This window comes from Pteronotus mesoamericanus, unplaced genomic scaffold (assembly GCF_021234165.1).
Source record: "Pteronotus mesoamericanus isolate MK-2021 breed Mesoamerican mustached bat unplaced genomic scaffold, CSHL_Meso_final contig_33, whole genome shotgun sequence".
Lineage (NCBI taxonomy): Eukaryota > Metazoa > Chordata > Mammalia > Chiroptera > Mormoopidae > Pteronotus > Pteronotus mesoamericanus.
The window spans coordinates 2,239,022-2,261,404 of record NW_026555135.1 but is presented as its reverse complement, the minus strand read 5'-3'; the positions used below and the strand labels follow the sequence as shown (position 1 = coordinate 2,261,404).

The following is a 22,383-nucleotide window of genomic DNA, read 5'->3' as shown; positions in this document are numbered from 1 at the left end:
AAATACATTTGTCTCCACTTTCCCACCCCCACTTTCCCCTCTCCCACGACCCCCACCTCCCTCCCTCAATCCTTCCCCACTTTGGCTTTGTCCATGGGTCCTTTATACATGTTCCTTGATTTGACCCTTCTCCCTTTTTTCCCCCATGTTCTCCATGTCTTCCACTCATGTACTGCATTGTAATATCACTCAGCATCATGCCTGTCTTCCCTACAAAATAACATAAAATGCTCAACATGGACACATTCACATAGCCCGTAGCTCTCATTGTTCCCTGACCTGAATCCATGTTTCTACACCTGTCTTAGCTCTTCCTCCTATTCCCAGCCCAGCAGTCAAAACAATTTTCTTCTCCCCCAGCCCTCCAGTTGTCATGGTAACAAAAGGCAGGTGCAAAGAATCACATAGCAAGGCCAGATACAACATTTGATCTATTCTCAGGTGACTTGCTGAGATCCTTTCATTTCTTTTCATCTTTAATGCATATGATAATCTACAATCTGTGTAGTTATTTTTAACTGCTTAACTTCATTAAGGAAAGTGGGGGACTGGCTCAACCTGCTTTAAAGAGGCTTGTTGTCAGGCAATCTTTAAGGCTACCAGCCTCAGGTTTTTAAAACTTCATGAAAAAACTTCAGAAGTGATTCACAAAGGAATTTAATGAAATGCAACTTGCATCAGACAAATAATATCTCATTTTTTGATGATAAAGACTGTTTTAAGCCCTGGCTAGTGTGGCTTAGTGGATTGAGCACCAGCCTGCAGACCAGAAGGTTGCCGATTCGATTCCCGGTCAGGGCATATGCCTGGGTTACGGGCCAGGTTCCAAGTTGGGGGGCGCCAATGTTTCTTTCCCTTTCTTTCTCCCTCCTTTCCCCTCTCTCTAAAAATAAATAAATAAAATCTTTTAAAAAAAAGAATGCTTTAAGTAAAAGCAGGTAGTCCACAAAGCTCCATCCTTGCTAACTTTGCCTTGACTGAGATAAAAAAAAACAATTTCTCCAAGCGTTCCATAAGCACATATCATTGGGTGCTCTTGCACAGACTTTATATCAAAATTTGAAAAAGTACAAGAGACCAATGATTACTTTCTCTAATACAAAAGCTCATGCATCCAAAAATAGGAATTGAACAACTACTAATCTCTACATTAACTTGTCTGTCTCCTGAGGTTCCTGTGTGAGATGATCGACGTGTTAATGTCCTTGCCAGGAAATTTTGATGCCGCAGTGCATTCAAGAGCTTCAGATAGTGGAGCTTCTGTCTCTTGCTCTCTCTTTTAGTCTCCCCCTGCTCCCACCCGGACTCCCTTTGTTATTTTTACTGTCTTCCTGTCTTTAGCAGATATTGCCGAAGCTTCTCCATGTGCCACTTCTTCCTCTTCTCATGCTGACAGAACTCCACTTTTGAGTAGATTCCATATTCCTGCCCAAGGCTCTCCAGCTCCAGCCCACTTCAGGAGGGAATTACGACTACTCTAAGACACCCATGCGGTCTCATTATTCTGGCCAGGGATTGATTAGGCATGTATCTAATTTAGGCAATTAGATGTGAGTAGAAAGCTGCCAAGGACCTCTGGGAAAAGGAGACACACTTTTTTTTTCTGCCTTTCAGATGTGAAGGCTGGAAATGAAGTAGTCCCTCACAACTATGAGGACAAGGGTGATACATAGGATAGCAGCTCTGAGGCACTGAATGGATCAGTCCTGGCGTGGGGGCAATGCAGCACTTCCAGTTATGGTAAACAGTACATTCCCCTATGGTTGTAACCAATGGAGTTAAGATTTGCTGTTATTGGCAGGAGAAACATCCTAACAAAATTTATCACAAATTTTTCATGGTTTCTAAGAAATAAACACACATTATCAATTTTCTATGCAATTTGTAATAAAAATTATTGATAGAATTCATTAACACCAGAATAAAATTGACAATGGCTAAAACAGCACAGAGTAAAATTTGTTTTCAGGGAATCAAATTTTCTTGGCATGAGTTATCTAATTTTTTTTTATTGTGGAGAATTTCAAGATATGCAGAAGTATAGAAACTAGCATAATGAAGTCCCATGTACCGATCACTTAGCTTCAACAATTATCAACTCAAGGTCAATTTTGTTTCTTCTGTTCCCCACCTATGTTTCCCACTCCTAGAATATTTTGAAGTAAATCCAAAACCTCATATTTTTTCATTAGGAAATATCCCTAAGTTTGGCAAATACCTCTTAAGATATAATGACTCAAAATCATACCTAACAATTAATAATAACTCATTATTTTCATTAAATGTTCTGTCAATGTATGAATTTCCTGGGATGTTTCACAATTTGGTTTGATGGTTGATTTGTTCAAATCAGGATAAAACAAAGTACACAGAATGCATTGATTGACACTTTTCTTAAGACTCTTCTAATATAGTTTTCTCTCTCCCTATTTTTTCCTTATAATTTGTTTCTTTAAAAAGTACATTAAAGTCCCAGCTGGTGTGGCTCAGTGGATTGAGCGCTGACCTATGAACCAAAGGGTTGCTGGTTCGATTCCCAGTCAGGACACATGCATGGGTTGTGGGCCAGGTCTTCAGTAGGGAGTGCAGGAAAGGCAACCACACATTGAAGTTTCTCTTCCTCTCTTTCTCTCTTCCTCTGTCTAAAAGTAAAAATAAATAAAATCTTTAAAAAAAATAAAACAATTACATTAAAAATATCTACACCAGAAAAAATAGGTGTTATAGAAATAATGGCCACAAAAAATGGCAGAAATTACGGAAACATTTGATATGGACAAAAACTGATGAATGAATCAGTTTTTTGTTATAAAATGTAAAGAAAGAAGAGTTTATTTTAAACATAATTTTAGAAAAAGAGAGGGAAACTAGAAATAGTTTAAAGTGTAAAATTTGTCATGGCATTAAATTAATTTGATAGAATTTACTCCCCAATTATTTTCTTAATGAAAATTCATCAATATTGACCTAATTCTGATGCAATTCTTTACACTAAAAATTTTCTCATGGTTGAAACATTGTTGTTAAAATAGTATTAAAATAATGGAGTCAGAACAGTTAATACTTGTCTATGAGAGAGCCAAGTGGAAATACATATAGGGACGGGAGGTCAAAGGAGAGACAAAGGCTGGTATCGTTGGTTTGAAAAACATCACCAATTAATTTGTAATAGAAGCTGCAGGAATTATGGTAAGGTAATGCCTCACCATTAGAAATTTGATTTCCCAGGAGTGACCATATAGTATATTTCTGGTCAATGAGATGTAAGGGAAAGTCTGCTGGAAGGGGTTATTGGGAAAACAATGGCTTTTTCTGATTGCCCTTTACCCTTCACCTGGTCTAGACTTTAGACATTGAATACAATGCTAAAGTGGCACAGTCATGTTTTTTAAAAAGACTATTTTTTTAGAGCAATTTTAGATTCACCACAAAACTAAGCAAAAGATAAGAGATTTCCCAAATATCTCCTTACTCCTCCACATGAATATCCTCACTGTTAATACTCCCCCACCAGAGTAACTTGTTAGAATTGATAACCCTACCAAAGTCCACAGTATACATTATGGTTCATTCTTGGTATGTACATTCTATGAGAATGAACAAAGGCATAGTGCCATGTATGCAGCATTATAGTATCATATAGAATAGTTTCATTGCCCTATAAATCCTCTGTGCTCTGCCTACTTATTTCTCTCTCCCCACTAACTCCTATCGAACAATGATCTTTTCACTGCCTCTATATTTTGCTTTTGTCCAGAATGTCGTATGGTTGAAATCATGCAGTATGTAGCCTTTTCAGATTGGCTTCTTTCATTTAGTAATATGCACTTAAGTTTCCTCCACATCCTTTCATGACTTGATAGCTCCTTTCTTTTTAGCATTATTGGTGTATAAAAATGCAACCAATTTCTGAATATTAATTTTGTATATTGCTACTTTACTGAATTCACTTATCACTTTTAGTAGTTTTTGGGTGGAATCTTTAGGGTTCTCTGTATATAATATCATGTTGTCTGCAAATGACAGTTTTACTTCTTCCTTTCCAATTTGGATGCCTTTTATTTCTTCTTCTTGTGTGATTGCTGTAAGTAGGATTTCCAATACTATATTGAATAAAAGTGATGAAAGTGGATATCCGTCTTGTGTCTGATCCTAAGGGATATGCTTTTAGCTTTTCCCTGTTGAGTATGTTGTTATCTGTGGGTTTGTCATATACAGGGTACGACAAAAGTAGGTTTACAGTTGTTCATATGGAAAATAATATAATAATAAATAAAAATACAAGAATAAACTCTGTTTCATGTACTCACAACTGTGTATTTACTTTTGTCCCACCCTATGTGGTCTTTATTATGTTGCAGTATGTTCCCTCCATTTACACTTTGTTGAGAGTTTTATGATAAATGGATGTCAAGTTTTATCAAATGTTTTTCTACTTCTATTGATATGATCGTATGATTATCATTCATTTTGCTTATGTGGTACATCTCGTGAATTGTAGATATTGAACCAACCTTGTATCCCAGGAATAAATCCCAATTGATCATGGTGTATGATCTTTATAATGTACTGCTGAATTCAGCTTGCTAATATTTTTCTGAGGATTTGAGGATTTTTGCATTTATGTTCATCAGGAATATTGGCATATATATATATGTACATATATATATGTACATATATATGTGTGTGTGTGTGTATATATATATATATATATATATATATATATATATAATGTCTTTGTCTGGATTTGGAATCAGGATATTCCTGGATATAGCTGGATTTGTAAAATGAGTTTCGGAGCCTGTCCTCTTCTTTAATTTTTTGGAAGTTTGAGAAGATCCAGGACTTTTGTTTGTTGTGAGGTTTTTTTAAAAAAAAATCCTTATCCAAGGATATATGTATTGATTTTAGAAGGATAGGAAGGTGTGGGGAGAGAGAAGAGAGGCATCAATATGAAAGAGAAACATCAATTGGTTGCCTCCTGTATGTGCCCTAATTGGGAAATGAACCAGCAACATTTTGGCGTATGGGATGATGCTCCAAACCAACTGAGCCACCTGGCCAGGGCTGTTGGGAGTTTTTGATTACTGACTCATTTTCATTGGCAGTAATAGGTCTGTACAGATTCAGTTTCTTCTTGATCCAGTATTGGAAAGTCGTATGTTTCTAGGAATTTATCTGTTCACCCAGGTTATCCAATTAGTTGGCATATAATTGTTCATAGCATTTTCTTACAATACTTTGTATTTCTGTGGTGTTAGTTGTCACTTCTCTTTCATTTCTGATTTTATTTGGATCCTCTCTCCCTCTCTCTCTTTTGATGAATCAGGTTGAAGGTTTATCACTCTTGTTTATCTTTTCAAAGAACCATTTCTTGGTTTCATTGATCTTTTGTATTGTTTTTTAGGCTTTGTTTATTTTCACTCTGATCTTTATTATTTCCTTCCTTCTACTCGCTTTGAGCTTTGTTGGTTTTTTTCTAGTTCCTTTAGGTGTAAGGTTAGTTTGAGATTTTTCTTGTTTGTTGAAGTAGGCCTATATTGCAATGAGTTTCCCTCTTAGGACTGTTTTCACTGTGTCCCATATATTTTGCGTAATTGTGTTTTCGTTCTCATTTGTCTCAGGTATCTTTTTATTTCTTCCTTAATTTCATTGTGAGCCCATTCATTGTTTAGTAAAATCTGTGTATTTTTCAGTTTTTTTCTTGTAATTGATTTCTAGTTTCATGATATTGTAGTCAGAAAAATGCTTGATATGACTTCGATCTCCTTAAATTTTTTAAAAATCCTTACCTGAGGATATGTTCATTGATTTTAGAGGTAGGGGAGAGAGTGAGAAAGAAAAACATTAATGTGAGAAACATTGATTGGTTGCCTCCCATATGCACCCTGACCAGGGACTGAAACCACAGCCTAGGTATGTGCCCTGATGGGAGATTGAACCTGCAACTTTTTGGAGTATGGGACGAATCTCCAACCAAATGAGCCACTAGCCAGGGGATATTTGTCTATCCTAAAGTTGGCACCACACATTCTTTTGGTTGCTGTAGCTTTATAGTAATATCTTAAAGTCAGAGAGTATAAGTTATATAAATTTATTCTTCTCTAAGAGAGTTTAAACTAACTCATTCATTTATTAGATATTATTGTTCTTTTGTTAGATAATATCTAATATTATAGCTATAGGTGTATAGCTGCAGACCTTGGAATTCAAAAAGAAGAAAACTTTTCTCTGTTGCTCTTGTTATTCACCTCAGCATTATTTCTTCTATGTCAGCATGATAAAAGGGATTAGTAGCACCTATTTGTCCTTCTGAGCCCTCAGCATCCAAATATCTTTACTTCTTTTTGACTGAAATGTCACATATCCTTACCCTAATTCCTATTTATTCTTTAGTTTCATGCTATGCTAAAAATGAAACCATTCATATTTGCATAAAAATATTTAGAAATATGTTCAAGCTTGTAAAACCTCACACTGACAGGTGTGGCTCAGTTGGTTGGGCACTGTCCCGCAGAGCAAAAGGTCATTGGTTCACTTGCTGGTTAGGGCACATGCCTGGGTTGTGGCCAGTCCCCGGTCAGGCGTGTGTGAGAGGCAACCAACTGATGTTTCTCTCCCTTTCTTTCTCCTTCCCTTCCCCTCTTTCTAAAAATAAATAAATAAAATCTTAAAAAGAAAAAAGACCTGTAAGACTTCTACACTGAAAATTATATAACATTGGTGACAAAAAAGAACTCTTTAAAAATAGAGATATACCATTTTCAAGGACTGGAAAACTCAATATTGTTAAAATGTCAAGTATTCCCACTGTTGCTCTCGCCACTTAGGAAATAAATTTCAATGCTGCAGCTCCCCATCTTAGATTTTATAAGGGGGTGTACCAGGATTTATGTTGTTTACCACTGAATCTATACTACCTAGAAGGGTGCCTGTATACTTATAGAGATGTAAGTATTTGCTGCATTAACTTATGTAATAGAGTGAATATTTTAAATGAAAACTAATATTGGTCCATCTTTTGCCTGCGAACTATTTGCACAGGAGGCTAGGACTAATATATTGGGCTTAGTTTTTCTTTCTTTTTTTTAAAGATGTTATTTTATTAATTTTTAGAGAGGGGAAAGGAGAATGAGAGGAAGAGAAACATCAATTTGTGGTTGCATCTCATGCGCCCCCTGCTGGTGACCTGGCCAGCAACCCAGGCATGTGGCCTACACTAGGGATTGAACTGGTGACTCTTTGGTTCACAGGCCAGCACTCAATCCATTGTGCCACGCCGGCTAGGGCTATTGGGCTTAGCTTTAAAAAATATTTATATTAGCCCTGGCTGGGTCATTTAGAAGGCTGGAGCATCGTCCTGTACACCAAAAGCTTGTGGGTTCGATTCCTAGTCAGGGCACATACCTAGGGTGCAGGATCAATCCCTGGTCAGGGTGTGTGTGGGAGGCAACCAATTGATGTTTCTCTCTCACACTGATGATTCTCTCTCTCTCTCTCCCACTCCCCCGTCTCTAAAATCAATAAACGTATCCTCAGGTGAGGATTAAAAAAAATACTAATTTTTTTTGACAAAACCACAAAGATTATGATCATGCAATTTATTCATATGAAATTAGTTCAGCCCTTTGGAAATCAAGAGTCCTAAACATTTATAGTGTATTTCCCAGTAACTGTTCTCCCAAGAAGTTAGATGTAAAGAATAATGCAGATGTTTGGAATAATGCAGAAAAACAGCTTTATGCACAAAGAGGCTAATTTTTGTTGTTATTTATTATAGAAAAAAATGAAGATATGCTAAGAGTCCTATAAAATAAGGCTTATTTCAAAAAATAGCATGATATATCAACTTGATGTAATATTTTACAGAAACCAGGTGATCACAAAAAGTAGTATGTTTCCCAAATTAGCTGACTAGGTATAATAAGTCTACAAGAAATTACCAAGCCAAAAATGAAGAAAAAAATATCACCCCAGAGAGGTAACTATGGAAAATGTTCCCTAAAACCATTTGCCAATCCTGAAAACACTGAACCTTAATTTTAAAATCCTTATGAGCTAGAAAGACAGAAAACAAAGTCGAGGGCCTACAAAAAGTTTAGAGTCTAATGGGAGAATATTCTCACAATATATTGGGACCCTACAATATGTTGGTACCTCACAGCCAGAGTGAGGATAAAGTAGAAGAGAAATATCTTACATAGAATTACAGCCTAAATAGGGAGGGTCCGAGGAGTACCAAAGAATTTCAAGCCTTAAAGTAGTTGAATTTCCAGGCACTTGGCAGAAACAAATGCAAGTCCTCGCTGAAGAAAATTTTTATTGCAAATAAACTTTTATTGAAAATCTAAATTTATCCCTAACATATAAATAATATAGCAAATATAATATCCAATGCACAAACACAAGGCTCAAAACAAAACCAGACTCTGAACAAGAACTAGAAAAACAACAGACAACAGAAACAGATCCACAAAGATTTCAGATGTTGAACAACTATGCTGATTACAAAAAAGGAAAAGATATCCTGGCTGGTGTAGTTCAGTGGATTGAGTGCTGGCCAGCAAACTGATATGTTGCCGGTTCAATTCCCAGTCAGGGCACATGCCTGGGTTTTGGGCCAGGTCCCCAGTTGGAGCTGTGAGAGAAGCAACCTATCGATGTATCTCTTGCACATCTATGTTTCTCTGCTTCTCCTTCTCTCTCCCTTCCCTTCTCTCTAAAAATAAATAAATAAATAAAATCTTTAAAAAAAAAAAAAAAGGAAGTGACAAATTTAAAGATCTCTATAGGGAATGAAAACCATAAAAGGTGCTATAGAAAATTTGGAAAAGAATCTGAAAGAATGATAGGAATTGCACTAAAATAACTGCAATTAAACCCCCAAAAGTGGAGCTTCTGGACTTGTGAACACATCCAGGTTCCAGGAGGGTGACACACCCTGACGACATCTGGAATCTCCATGACACATCTCTGCCCCCATACTTTGAACTACGCATTTCTTCCATTTGGCTGTTCCTGAGTTGGAGGCGGAGGCCATATGAAGACATAGCCAGAGATGAGACTTATGCAACCACAAGTTAAGAAATGCTTAGAGCCACCAGAAGCTGAAAATGTCAGGAAAGGAATCTCCCCTTGAGCCATCAGCATGGCCCTACTGACACTTCAACTTGGACTTGTAGTCTCCAAACTCTGAGATAATAAATTTCTTCTGTTTTAAGCCAAAACCAAACAGGAAACAGGCTTCAGCAGTAAAATCCCTGCCCTGAAGAGATGGCTCTCAGCCTTTTCTTCACATTGGAAACACCTAGGAGAGTTTAAAACAAAAACACAAACAAGCAAAAAATACTAATTACCACGCTCCAACCCAGATCAGTTGAATTAGAATCTCAGAGGGTGGGGTTCAGAAGTCAGTGCCTTAAAGTGCTGTGTATCCAGGGTTGGGAACCTTTACTCTGAATCTGGGATGGGCATACAGTTGGTTCACAGGCCAAATCTCATCTGCCTTCAGCTTTTGTAAATAAAGTGTTATTGGAATACATGCATACATACACAAACCCAATGTCCAGTTTAGATTCTGATCAAAACAGAATTAGGAAATAAATGAAGAGGAAATCATAAAAACTGGAGTGTAAATTAATAAAATAAAGAATGGAAAAGCAATAGAGAAAAATCAATGAAATAAAATGTTTGTTCCTTGAAAAGAACAACACTGACAAGCCTGTAACTAGACTGATTTAAAAAATGGCTCAAATTATTAGAATGAGAAACAAAAAACATGAACATTATTGCTGACCTCACAGAAAGAAAAAGGATTATAAAGGAATACTGTAGATATTGTATGCTAGCAAATTAGATAATCTTGATGAAATGGACAAATTCCTACAATGATACAAATTACTAAAATTGACTCAAGAAGAAATAGACTAATGAACAGACCTATAACAAGTGAAGAGACTGAGTTAATTAATAATCAGAAAACTACACAGGAAGTCCAGACACAGATGGCTTCACCACTAAATTCCATTAAAAATTTAAGGAAGAATTAATGCCAATTCTTCACCAACTCTTCCAAAATTAAGAGGATGGAGCACTTCTCAATCCAATATGAGTTAAGGTAGCATTATTCTGATACCAAAACCAGAAAAACATAACACAAGAAAACTACAGACCTCAAATAAATAATATAACTTTACACTTAAAGGTACTTGAAAGAGAACAACAAACAAAGCCCAAAGTGAGTAGAAGGAAGAACATATTAAAGATCAGAGCAGAAGTAAATGAAATAGAGTCTAAAAAAACACTGGAAAGAACAATGAATCCAAAAGCTGGTCCTTTGAAAAGATAAACAAGACTGACAAATCTTTAACCAGACTCATCAAAGTAAAAAGAGAGAGGACCCCAAAAAATAAAATCAGAACTAGAAGAGGTAACTACTGACACCAAAGAAATACAAAGGATTGTAAGCAAATATTACGAACAATCATATGCCAACAAACTGGACAACCTGAACAAAATGGACAAATTCCTAGAAACATGCAATCTTACAAAACTAAATCAGGAAGAATCAGAGAATCTGAACTGACAGATTATAACTAGAGATGTTGAAGCAGTAATCAAAAAACTCCCAACAAACAAAAGCCCTGGACCAGATGGCTTCACAGGTAAATTTTACCAAACATTCCAAGTAGAACTAACACCTATGCTTCTCAAACTACTCCAAAGAATTCAAGAGGAGAGAAGACTCCCAAGCTTACTTTATGAGGCCAGCATTATCCTAACTCCAAAACCAGATATCCCTAATGAACATAAGTGCTAAGATTCTCAACAAAGTATTAGCAAACCAAATACAGCAATACATCAAAAAGATTATACACCATGGTCAAATGGGATTTATTCTGGGAATGCAAGGCTGGTGCAATATTCACAATCAAAAATGTGATATACCACGTAAACAAAATGAAGGATAAAAACCATATAATCATAACAATAGATGCAGAAAAGCATTTGATAAAATCCAGCACCCATTTATGATAAAAACTCTTAGCAAAGTGGGAATAGAGGGAACGTACCTAAATGTAATAAAGGCCATATATGACAAGCCCACTGACAACATCATAGTCAACGGGCAACAACTACAAGCATTCCCTCTAAGACGGGAACAAGCCAGGGATGTCCACTTTCACCACTCTTGTTTACATAGTACCGGAAGTCCTAGCCACAGCAATCAGACAAGAGCAAGAAATAAAAGGCATCCAAACTGGAAAGGAAGAAGTAAAACTGTCATTATTTGCAGATGACATGATACTATACATAGAGAAACCTAAAGATTCCTACTAGAACTAATAAATGAATTTAGTAAAGTAGCATGATACAAAATTAATATCCAGAAATCAGATACGCAGATCAATGAAACAGAATAGAGAGCCCAGAAATAAACCAATGTCATTATAGTGAATTAATATTTGACAAAGGAGGCAAAAACATGAAATGGGCTAAAGAGAGTTTATTCAATAAATGGTGTTGGGAAAAATGGACAGATAATGTGCAAAAAAAAAAAAAAGAAAGAAATTAGACCAGCTTCTTGTGGATTAAAGATTTAAATGTTAGACTCGAAACTATAAAAATCCTAGAAGGCATAGGCAGTAAAATCTTGGACTTTGCTCATAGCAATATTTTTTCTGATATATTGACTCATGCAAGGGAAATAACAGAAAAAATAAATAAACGGGACTACATAAAACTAAAAAGCTTTTGCGCAGCAAAGAAACCATCAAGATGAAGACAACCTATTAAATGGGAGAGTATATTCACTTATAAATCTGATAAGGGGTTAATATCCAAAATTTATAAAGAGTTTATAAAACTGAACACACACACACATACACGACCCAACAGTAAACCAAATAACCCACCTAAAAAATAGGCAAAGGATCTGAATAGATACTTCTCCAAAGACGACATACAGATGGCCAATTGACATATGAAAAGGGGCTCACTGTCACTAATCAAAAGAGAAATGTAAATTAAAACCTCAATGAGATATCACCTCACAGTAGTCAGAATGGCTATAATCAAATCAACAAACAACAAATGCTGGTGAGGATATGGGGAAAAGGGAACCCTTCTGCATTGTTGGTAGGAATGAAGACTGGTGCAGCCACTGTGGAAAACAGTATGGGGTTTCCTCAAAAAAATCTAAAAAATCCCTTTTGACCCAGAAATTCAACTTCTGGGATATTATACAAAAAACCCTGAAGCACTACTTCAAAAGAATATATACACCCCTATGTTCACTGCAGCATTATCTACAAAAGCCAAGGTTTGGATGCAGCCCAAGATTCCATCAGTAGATGAGCGGATAGAAGAGCTGTGGTATATTTACATAATGGAATACTATTAGGCTATAAAGAAGAAAAAATTTACCCTTTGCGACAGCACAGATGGACCTAAAGAGCCTTATGCTAAGTGAAATAAGAAAGCTAAAGACAAATACCACATGACTTCACTGATATGTGGAATCTAATGAACAAACTGAACTAACATGCAAATAGAGTCAGACTTACAGATAGAGAGCCGGATGATAGCTCTGATGGGGGGAGGGGATGAGAGGGGTGGCAGGATTGAGCAAAAAAGAAAAAGAACTCATGGACATGGACAACAGTGTGGTTAGTGCTGGGGGGAATGGGTAGAAGTAAAAGAGGGTGTAAGAGTGATAAGTGATAATGGAAAAAATACAATTAAAAAACTATTAAAAAATATATGGCATTGGCCAGTATCGCTCAGTGGATTAAGCATCAGCCTGTGAACCGAAAGGTCACTCGTTTGGTTCCCAGTCAGGGCACATGCCTGGGTTGCGGGCCAGGTTCCCAGTTGGGAGCATGCAAGAGGCAACCAATCAATGTTTTCTCTGGCACATTGATATTTCTCCCCCTCTCTTTCTCCCTCCCTTCCCCTCTCTTTATAAATAAATAAAATCTTTTAAAAAATATGTAAACAAATTAATACTCAACAAAATACTAACAGGCCAAATGCAGCAACATACAAAAGCAACAAATACATGACCAAGTAGGATGTAAGTTTGATCTATCTTACAAAAATCAATTAATTAATACTTCATATCAATATAGTAAAAAACAATAAATTACACAAACGTATCAACAGACACAGAAAAGTGTATGACAAAATCCAATGCTCTTTCTTGATAAAAACACTCAACAGACTAAAAGCAGAAGGGAACTTCATCAATATGATATTTACAAAAAAAAAAAGAACACAACCAAACCCACAGTTAACAGAATACTTGTGAAGACTGGATGCTTTCACCCAAGGGCAGCAACAACAAATCAAGGATGACTTCTCCTGTCACTTATATTCAACATTTTACTGTAGGTTCTATCTACAGCAAATAGTCAAGAAAAAAAAAGTAAAAGGCATCCAGATTGTAGTAAGAAGTAAAACGATCTCTTCACAGATGATACAATCTTATGTAGGGCAAATACTAAGAAATTAACTCAAAAACTGTTAGAACTAATAAATGAATTCAGGAAGTTTCAGGATACAATCAATATACAAAAACCAATTGTATGTCTGTCTATATGTCTATATACTTGCAATGAACTATTGTAAAATGAAACGTAGAAAAAAATTACATTTAGCCCTGGATGGTGAGGCTCGGTGGATTGGGTGCCAGTCTGCAAACCAAAAGGTCGTGGGTTCGATTCCCAGTTGGGGCACATGCCTGGGTTGTAGGCCAGGTCCCCGGTAAGGGACGTGTGAGAGGTAACTACACATTGATGTTTTTCTCCCTCTTTCTCCCTCCCTTCCCCTCTCAATAAAAATAAATACATAAATAAAATTTATTTAAAAAAAACAATTACATTTACAATAGCATCAAAAAGAATACAATACTTAGGAATAAATTTAACAAAAGAAGTGCAAGACTTATACTCTGAAGAGCATGAAACATTATTAAAAATTATTAAAGAAGATCTACAATTGGAAAAATATTCAATTGACAAGCTACCTGTAAAATTTATATGGAATTATAAGGGACCTAGAATAGTCAGAACAGTCTTGAAGAAGAACAACAAAGTAGTAGCCATATTTCCTTATTTCAAAATTTACTACAAAGTAACAGTAATTTAGACATTGTGGTACTAGCACAAAATAGACATAGAGATCAGGGGAATACAGTTGAGAGTCCAGAAACAAACTTTTATGTTTATTAACAAGAATAGCAAGACCATCCAACAGGGAAAGACTTATCTCAGCAAGTGGTGCTGGGACAACTGGATAGTCACATGCAGATGAATGTTCCCTTCCTCACACAATACACAAAAATTAACTCAAAAGGGAGCAGAAGGCTAAATCCAAGAGCTAGAACTGTAAAACTCTTAGAAGAAAACCAATGGTAAATCTCCATGACCTTAGATATGGCTAAGGATTTTTAGGTATGAGACGGGGACTGAAATTTTGTTATTTCTTAATAAGCTCGCAAAGCACACCAATACACTGGTCATTTCACACTTTTGAGAAGCAAGGTTATGGTTTCCTATGTCACAATCAATAGGTATTTGTCAAAACGTAGGTGTCTAGGCCCTGTCCTGATATACCGATTCAATCTCTGCGCAGTATCCAGGAACATACATTTTAAACAAACTCCTCAGGAGATTTGAGAACCAATGGTCTACAAGTTTAAAATGCCCTCTATCTTTTTCTCTACTTGTTAATTTTTGTTCCTAAAAGCCAGTGCTGGTCTCTCCTGCTGCTTGTTGCTTTTATTGACCATCTCAGGCTCTGAATTCTTTAAGTTGTCTGCAGCAAGCATTTGCTGTTTGTCACAGGCCATCTTTTCTTGCATAGATCTTGACTCCCTAGATAGATTTTATTTTTTAAAAATTAGTCATTGTTATATACTTCCTTGTAGTCTTAGCTCCTAGCATAATTCTTAGCATAGAGTTAATGTTCACTTAATGCTTGTCATGGACAATAATAGTGATGATGGTGAGGGATGAATTTCCAGGACACATGGTTGTTCCCCAAGCCTTGTGTGATCAAAAGAACCTGCTGACTCCATTAAAGAAAACACCCAACAGCTTAGCAAAAACTGTAACTCCAAAGTATAGCATATTTTTCAGGAATTGACACTATGATCCTTTTGTACCTTGGTAATTTGGATTTTATTATGGTAAATGGCACCTCAAAGGAAAGAGTAATACTTTGAATGTATGTCTTTTATCTATGAACCTCAAAGTACTCTAAAGCCATTTATTAAGTCACTGTAGCTATGGTGTAAATATTATTACACCCGTCTTACAAAAAAAAAAGCTGAGTAGGTAAAAATCATAGAGCCAAACCAAGAAACTCAGGAGCAAAAGAGTAGCAGGTAAGCACTTCTCAGCATCTCCCAGACCTCAAGCTGCGGGACTTGAAAGATGAAGAAAGGAGGCCAAAATAAGAAATTTTAAATTATTTCAATAATCTTTCTTCTTCCTTTGCATTCCTAGTGCTATTGCTCTTGGTGTCTCTCTCATGACGCTTATTCATTGCTACTTATGGTTAAATGCTGACCCATCGTCCCTCCTTCGCAACTTCCTTGTCTATTTTTCAGTCATCTTGTTCTCCCCACCTCCTAGTCCATTGTAGCAGCAGAGCAAAAAGAACTGCCAGCTGAGGATATCTGAAACTAGGTTAGAACCCCGATTCCATCACTTACGAATATCACTTCTGAAAAAATCGGTTCACTCTCAGAAAGGCAGTTTCCTCTTTGTGTGTAAAATGGGGATGATCACACCCACCTACCTCACAGGAGGGTTGAAGAGACAGAACACAACTCGTAAACTGTAAAACACTAAGTGCTAAGTGGGTATCAGTTGTCTTCTTCCTGAATCTGCCCTTGCTTAATTTAATTTAAGCCTAGGGCCAAAGGCGCAGCAAACTAGCAGGTATGAGCAATGTCCACAGGGAACAGCCTCGAGATAGCTTTTTCCTTTGAGAAAAGGGAGGGTGAGGGTCTGATGGGAGTCGTAGTCCCTGCGCCCGTCACCGCAGACCTCGGGGAAGGAGAAGAACTACAACTCCCGTAAGGCCGTTCGGGGATAGCCCCACGCTCCCGGCTGCCAGTCTCGTGTACCTCGCCGAAACTGGAGAGCGGTCTGTGCGCACGCTGGAGACCTGCAGAGCGAGCGCTTAGGTGGGGCGCTTGCGGTAGCCGATCGAGAAAAGGAGACGCGTGGGAGTGTGTGGGGACTGTAACAAAGGCCCGTGGCAAAGGCCATTTGAAAAATAAAAAGAGCAGTGCTCCGTTTCCTCACCACCCTGCCGGTCCTAACTCTCGCTACTGATGAGAATTCGGGAGCGCGCTTCCCTCACTCGCTCTTCACGCCCCTACCCTCCCGGGCCTAAATCAGCAGGGGCGGGGCCAGCGGTGCAGGGGCGGGGCGTAAGGTAGCCTGGGCGGCGGCGGCGGCGGCGGCGGTGGCGGCCGTGGTCTGGACCCAGGCATCTGGGACTGTTGTTTTCTCCCGGCGGGACCGTCTCAGCCCGTTCGCCCAGAGAGAGACCAGTAGCTGGTGTGCCGAGGAGCGGGCGGCCGCGTCCTCCTCTCTCCTGCTTCCCAAAGCTGCTGCAGGAGCTGGCGCAAACATCCTGCGGTTGGTCTCCGATGCCCTTCACTGAGGAGGGGGCGTCGGGACCCCGGTAAGCTCACCTTAGGCCCTCAACTCGGCGTCTTCGTCAGCCCCCTGGCCCGCACACCCCAGTCTGCCTGCCATGGCTGAAAACGCAGACGGGGACCTGAACTCCAACCTGCTCCACGCCCCTTACCACACTGGGGACCCTGAGCTAGATACGGCCATCGGGCAGTGGCTCCGTTGGGATAAGGTGGGTACCTGGACAGTCTGGCATCCGCCCCTTCCTCCTGCACGGCCTCCTACACACCATCTGCTTTTTCCTGTCCCCACCCCGGTGCTCGGTAGGCTGCAGAGGAGATGGCTCAGGCCACCGGGAGGGAGCCAGCGGAGCCGGGCGTTACCATCCACCTATGCCTGGGCTGCCGCCCTGGGACTGTCTGAGCTGGGCAGGGAAGCCTGTAGCCGCTTCCTTTTGCGGAGCGCCCAGCTGCAACCTCCCTTCCTTCTTTCTACCCCCTCCCTTCAAGTGCATGCCATCTGTTTTCAAATAATAGTAATTAGTAACAATAATTAATCATCATCGTAAGTTGTACCGTCATAGAGCTATTTTCTTTCCACTTTCTTTTCCCCTGACTTCCTTCTCTGCAAACGTGAAAGTGGTTTTTGTCACCCTCCTTGGACGTTTCTAACCGCTATCCGCTTTAGTTTTGGTCTCGTGTGCTTCCACCTTCCGTCGCTAGGTAGTCGCTGGTCTTTTATCACTCCCTGGTATTCTCTAGTATCACCTTTTGCTCTTGAGAAACGTAAGAATTTTCTTATCTCCTTCTTTGCCTTGCCGGGAATTATTTTCTGGAAGTATCCTCTTCAAAAAAATCATGTTTTCCAGGTTTTATATGATGCTCTTGATACAGAATTGTTTATACTTTACCCATTCCTCCTCCTCTACTTCCCCCACACCCTCCAAGGTTTGCGGTGATTTCCTCTAGTGCAGGCTTGTGGGATGGATCTGCGAGAGCTGGAATTAAAATGCAGCCATCTCAGTTGTAAAAGAGGCCTCTGATGGCTCCAACAAAGGATGGTGATCCAAGCTTTTGCTTTGTCGAATGCATTAAATGCATTTGTTGAAGTCGAGAAGGCAGCACTTAAAATGGAATTAATAATACCGAATTAAAGAATTAGTATGGTAGTTTGTAAAATCATGTTGTACAAATAATTTCCTAAAAGATTAGCTTTTTGGAAAAGTTTTATTTTTTTCCCCTTGTTCAGTCATTCATGCATTTAGCAAAAAATATTTATTGAGCCCTGGGTAATACAAATGGTGAGGAAGATAGAAAAAGGGTCCTTGCCCTCAACAAGGCTTCCGTTAGCAGATAAGGAAGACCAACAAATAAGCAATCACGAGTTAGTTAGCATTACTTGATCATATGCATCTTGGACATTCTCATTCTTCCTCTGGAATCTAAGCCAGTGTTTCTCAAACCTTGAAGTGCTTATAGATCACCAGAGGATCTTAAAATGCAGATTCTGATTTAGGAGGCCTAGGGTAGGGCCTGTGATGTTGTTTCAGAATGAGCTCCCAGGTGATAACAATGCTGCTGGTCTGTGAACCACACTTTGAGTAGCAAGACTCTAAAGCAGCGCTGTTCAACTCCTCTGCCTCAAGAATGGTTAAAACATACAGTACCTGACCATTTAGTCAGGGGCACTGACCTCTCTTCCCTTAGATTGTCAAAAAAAAAAAAAGGGGGCAACATCCAACACAACAATAGCTGTTGGTGTGAATGAATCAAAATTATACTTTTTTTTTGTCAGATTGGCAAAAATGTAATATATTTTTTGGTGTGCTGAAGAATTTTAATGTGTAATTAGTTTCTGTGTGCCATGAGATTAAAACATAAAATTGCGCTCTAGAGTGTTGTGATTGAGATACTCAACTAGGGAACCAACTCTGTCATTGTAGGATTTGGTTACATATATATGTTTGTATTTAATCAAGTGCACAAAATCTGTGCTATCCCATTCATTAACATAAGGATGTACCTTTAAAGCCATCTTGCCAGTGGCTTTATAAAATGCCTGCAGTGAAAATAGTTCCTTGCTGTGGAAGGATACAAAAAGAAGTGACAATTCAAAGATTGCTTATCTGCTTTTAGTCCATGAGGGAGGAAGAAACCTAATAGAAATAAAGGAGCTAAGGTTTAGCATACGGTAAAATGATACACCCTACAAACTGACTATTTAAATGTCTTCAGCAGGGAAAACAAACTAAATTTCAAATGAATGGTATCCTTATGTGTTTAATATAGCTATTTGTTTTTGTTTAAAGTTATCTGCTTTCATTGATGTTGTCAGAAATGAATGTGGTTGCACATAATGCCTCCTTAAAAGAAATGAAGATTTATGAAATTCAAAGACACTTGTAGAATTGCAACACAATTTAATTTATTAGTAACTATTATGTATGCCAAAGCCTTTGGCATTTCAGTAGGAGTTTGTTTTCCATTCATGTGGATGAGATCTTTTATTCTCTTTAGGTTTGACTGTACTTTTCTTAATGAATCTCTTGATTTATTTTTTAAGATTGATTGTGCTGTGCCTAGCTATTGTTGGAATATACTGAAATATAAAAAGGCTATGAAATACATATAAACATAAAAAGATAATGCCAGAGTAGTTTTGGTGGCAATTAAATGGTTTATAGACAGTTCTTTTAGGAGCTCAAAAGTAAGAGTGACCTGTGGACTGGTATGGTCAAGGAAGACTTTCTCAGAAGATAGAATACATATAAATGAGGAGAGCCTTCATTGAAAGTGGAAGAGAAAAATCTTAATTTATATTTAAAGTGTCCTGTATCTACAAGGCACTGTCTAAGAACCTGTGGAAATACAAAGATGAAATAGATGCGGAGCATATCTTTAAAGAACATAGAAGGGAAGATAAAACAAGAGCTCACAAATATAATACATGGAGCAAGTAGTAAGTGCCTTTAACAGAGGAACAGACTTAAATAATTTTAATAATTATTCAATAAAAATAATAAAGATTAATCTCTCTCTAATAGGAGAAAATACTTTTACTTGGTAAATAAAGGTGCATCTACTGTAGACTGATAGTGTATGTAAGCTAGGCTGTATCCCTGGGCACTGAAATGTAGAATGCAAAAACACAGAATAATAGGTCTGACTTAATAGCATTTATCACATTATGCATCAACAGCATATATAGTCTTTTAGCACAGAGAAACTGAGTGTAATACCTGATTATTACCTAGTCACTGAAAGAAGGAACCTACCAAATGCCACTGATTCTAATGACTCTAAGTGAGGCATGTAATAAGTTAAAAATTGATTAGAGGATAATTTGCTGCTTTCCTAAGTCACCGAAATTGCTAGGTCTAGCATTGGTGGGGTAGTGTACTTTGAAAAGTCTTCATGAAAAAGGTGTTCTTTTTGCTGAACTTTGAGAAATAATTAAAATTTACATTTGTTAACATAAAGAGGAAGACTATTCCAAGCAGAGATTGAAACTTAATGTGTGTACTTAGAACATGTGTTTCTGCTGTAGCTTGGGGTACATAGAGAAATTGTTGGAAAGGCAAGTAGAACCAAGGTCATAGAAATTACATTTGACCCTTGCACAACGCAGGTTTCAACTCTCTGGGTCCACTTATACGCGGATTTTTAAAAATAAATATGTATAATATTATAAATGTATTTTCTTCCTTATGATTTTAGTATTTTCCTGTCTCTAGCTTACATTATTATAAGAATACATTATATAATACATGTTACAAATAAAATATATGTTAATTGTGTTATGGGTAAGGCTATTAACAGTTAAATTTGGGGGAAGTCACAAGTGGATTTTCAACTGCAGGGAGTTTAGGGGGAGCTGGTGCCAACTAATGCCTGTGTATTCCAGAGTCAATTGTGATATGTCTTTAGTGGCCTTGAATAAATAAAGGTGTGTGTAAGTGCTAAAAAGAAAATAGTGCAACACAGGGTGTTTATTGGGCAGGTTGGGGTATCCCGTGTAGTTTCAGTGGGGACATGCTATCAGTAAATTTACCATAGTCTAGGATCTGGCCCTTGGTTCCTCTGCCTTCAGAATAATTTGTTATTCTGTCTTGTCTGAGGATGGAATAACGCTACTCAAAGGTCACAGAAATGGATGTCTGAATTCGTCAGTTTCTATTTCATTAATTTATGGTACAAATATAACATAATAGTGGATTTGTTTCTAGTCAGGGCATTTTCTGGATGCACCATAAGGGGAGTTAAAGAATCAGAAAATTTTTAAGTGATTATGAAATCAAATTGCAGGGTGTCCGATATATGGCATAAATGTTTAACAACATCAGCCTGTACTAAGTAAACGAGTGCATTCATCTCTATGATAGGGCTGCCCTACCACTAGAACCCAAGTCCATGGATCAAGGTGTACCTCCTACAGACAGTACACAGATGACTGTTTTGCAGTGCCATCTCCCTTTTACGCTCTAGGGCTGACCAAGGCTTTCACTTCATTCCTAGTTCTTTCTTTCTATGCTTTCTATCGAATTACAAACAAGTCTTGCTGGCCTAGAAGCCATGTTCTCTTTAACATGACAACTATCTCCTCTTTCTAATCCTCTGCATATTTTAGTTTTTGAAGCAAATTTATATCCAAGATTAAGCCCAAGATTGGCCAAGTTTTGGTGGGAGTGAGATGCAACAGACACAGGGCAGAGCTGTAGCTCTATATTGACAACAATAAGGGGCGCAGAAATTGGCCATTTTGAAAAATAGTAAGTAAAGCACTATGGTATCAAGGTAAGTGTGTTGAGAAAGAGTAGAATGTAAAGTTAAAGATAGATTAGGTCAGATTAGGGTTATGAAATGCCTGAAAATAGAAATAAAAGACTTCAGTCTAAATCAGTGACTTTCAGATATCAAGCAGTGGAATTTTTTCAAGCAAAATATAGCCCAGATGAAAAAGTGGTGAATGAATTAGCTTTTAAATCATCATCACATGATAGAAAATACACAAGGAAATATCCCTACAAAGGTGTTGTAGTCCAATTTCACCACATAGAAACCTGAAGAAGTTGTAGAAATTATTCATTTGTGGTAGAGCCTGGACCAGAGCTTGGATTGGCCATCTAGTTCAACCCAATTTTTACAATAATACTTTATACTGCATTGTTCTGTTCACATTTTCATAATGCTTTTCTTAATTTGGCATTTAATCAATGAAAAGTACAGAATACATATGGCTTTATCAATCTTGGGAAATATTAGTACTTATTTCTTGAATTTATTTGTGTAGCGTTTCAAACTTTGTAAAATGATCTAAATCTTATTTGATAGTCACGGCAACCTTGTGTGGTAGGCAGGCTAGGTGGTCATTATCCCCATTTTTATAAGTAAAGAAACTTAGTTGCAGAAAAGGAAACTTAGTTGCTCAGGACATCTGGCTTTTAGGTGGTAGAGTTAGGACTAGAACCCAGGTCATTTGACCTTTACTCTAATTTTCTTATCACTGTACTAGACTCTGTAACCTGAATATTTAGTAAATGTTAATGACACCATATACCATGTTTCAAGGGCCTCATTAAAACTATTTTATTGGCATTTTTAAAAGCTGAAATAGGATGTAATATTCAGCAGAATAAATTAACATGAAATTTTTTTTAAAGAGCTAAATTTGCTGCTCAACAACAGTTGCTTTGATCTCCTTGGCAACAACATCTTCTTCTGTCCAAGAAGTT

General features: G+C 37.7%; 1 protein-coding gene across 1 annotated transcript in view; it reads left to right on the top strand.

Annotated features, from left to right (window-relative positions):
• The first annotated feature begins 16,466 nt into the window (after positions 1–16,466).
• PGM2L1 (phosphoglucomutase 2 like 1) overlaps positions 16,467–22,383 on the top strand; it is a 53,349-nt gene continuing 47,432 nt past the window's right edge. The window contains exon 1 of the mRNA XM_054576265.1: positions 16,467–16,884. Coding sequence (XP_054432240.1) covers positions 16,774–16,884 — 111 coding nt within the window. The 5' untranslated portion in view covers positions 16,467–16,773. The remainder of the gene's footprint in view (positions 16,885–22,383) is intronic.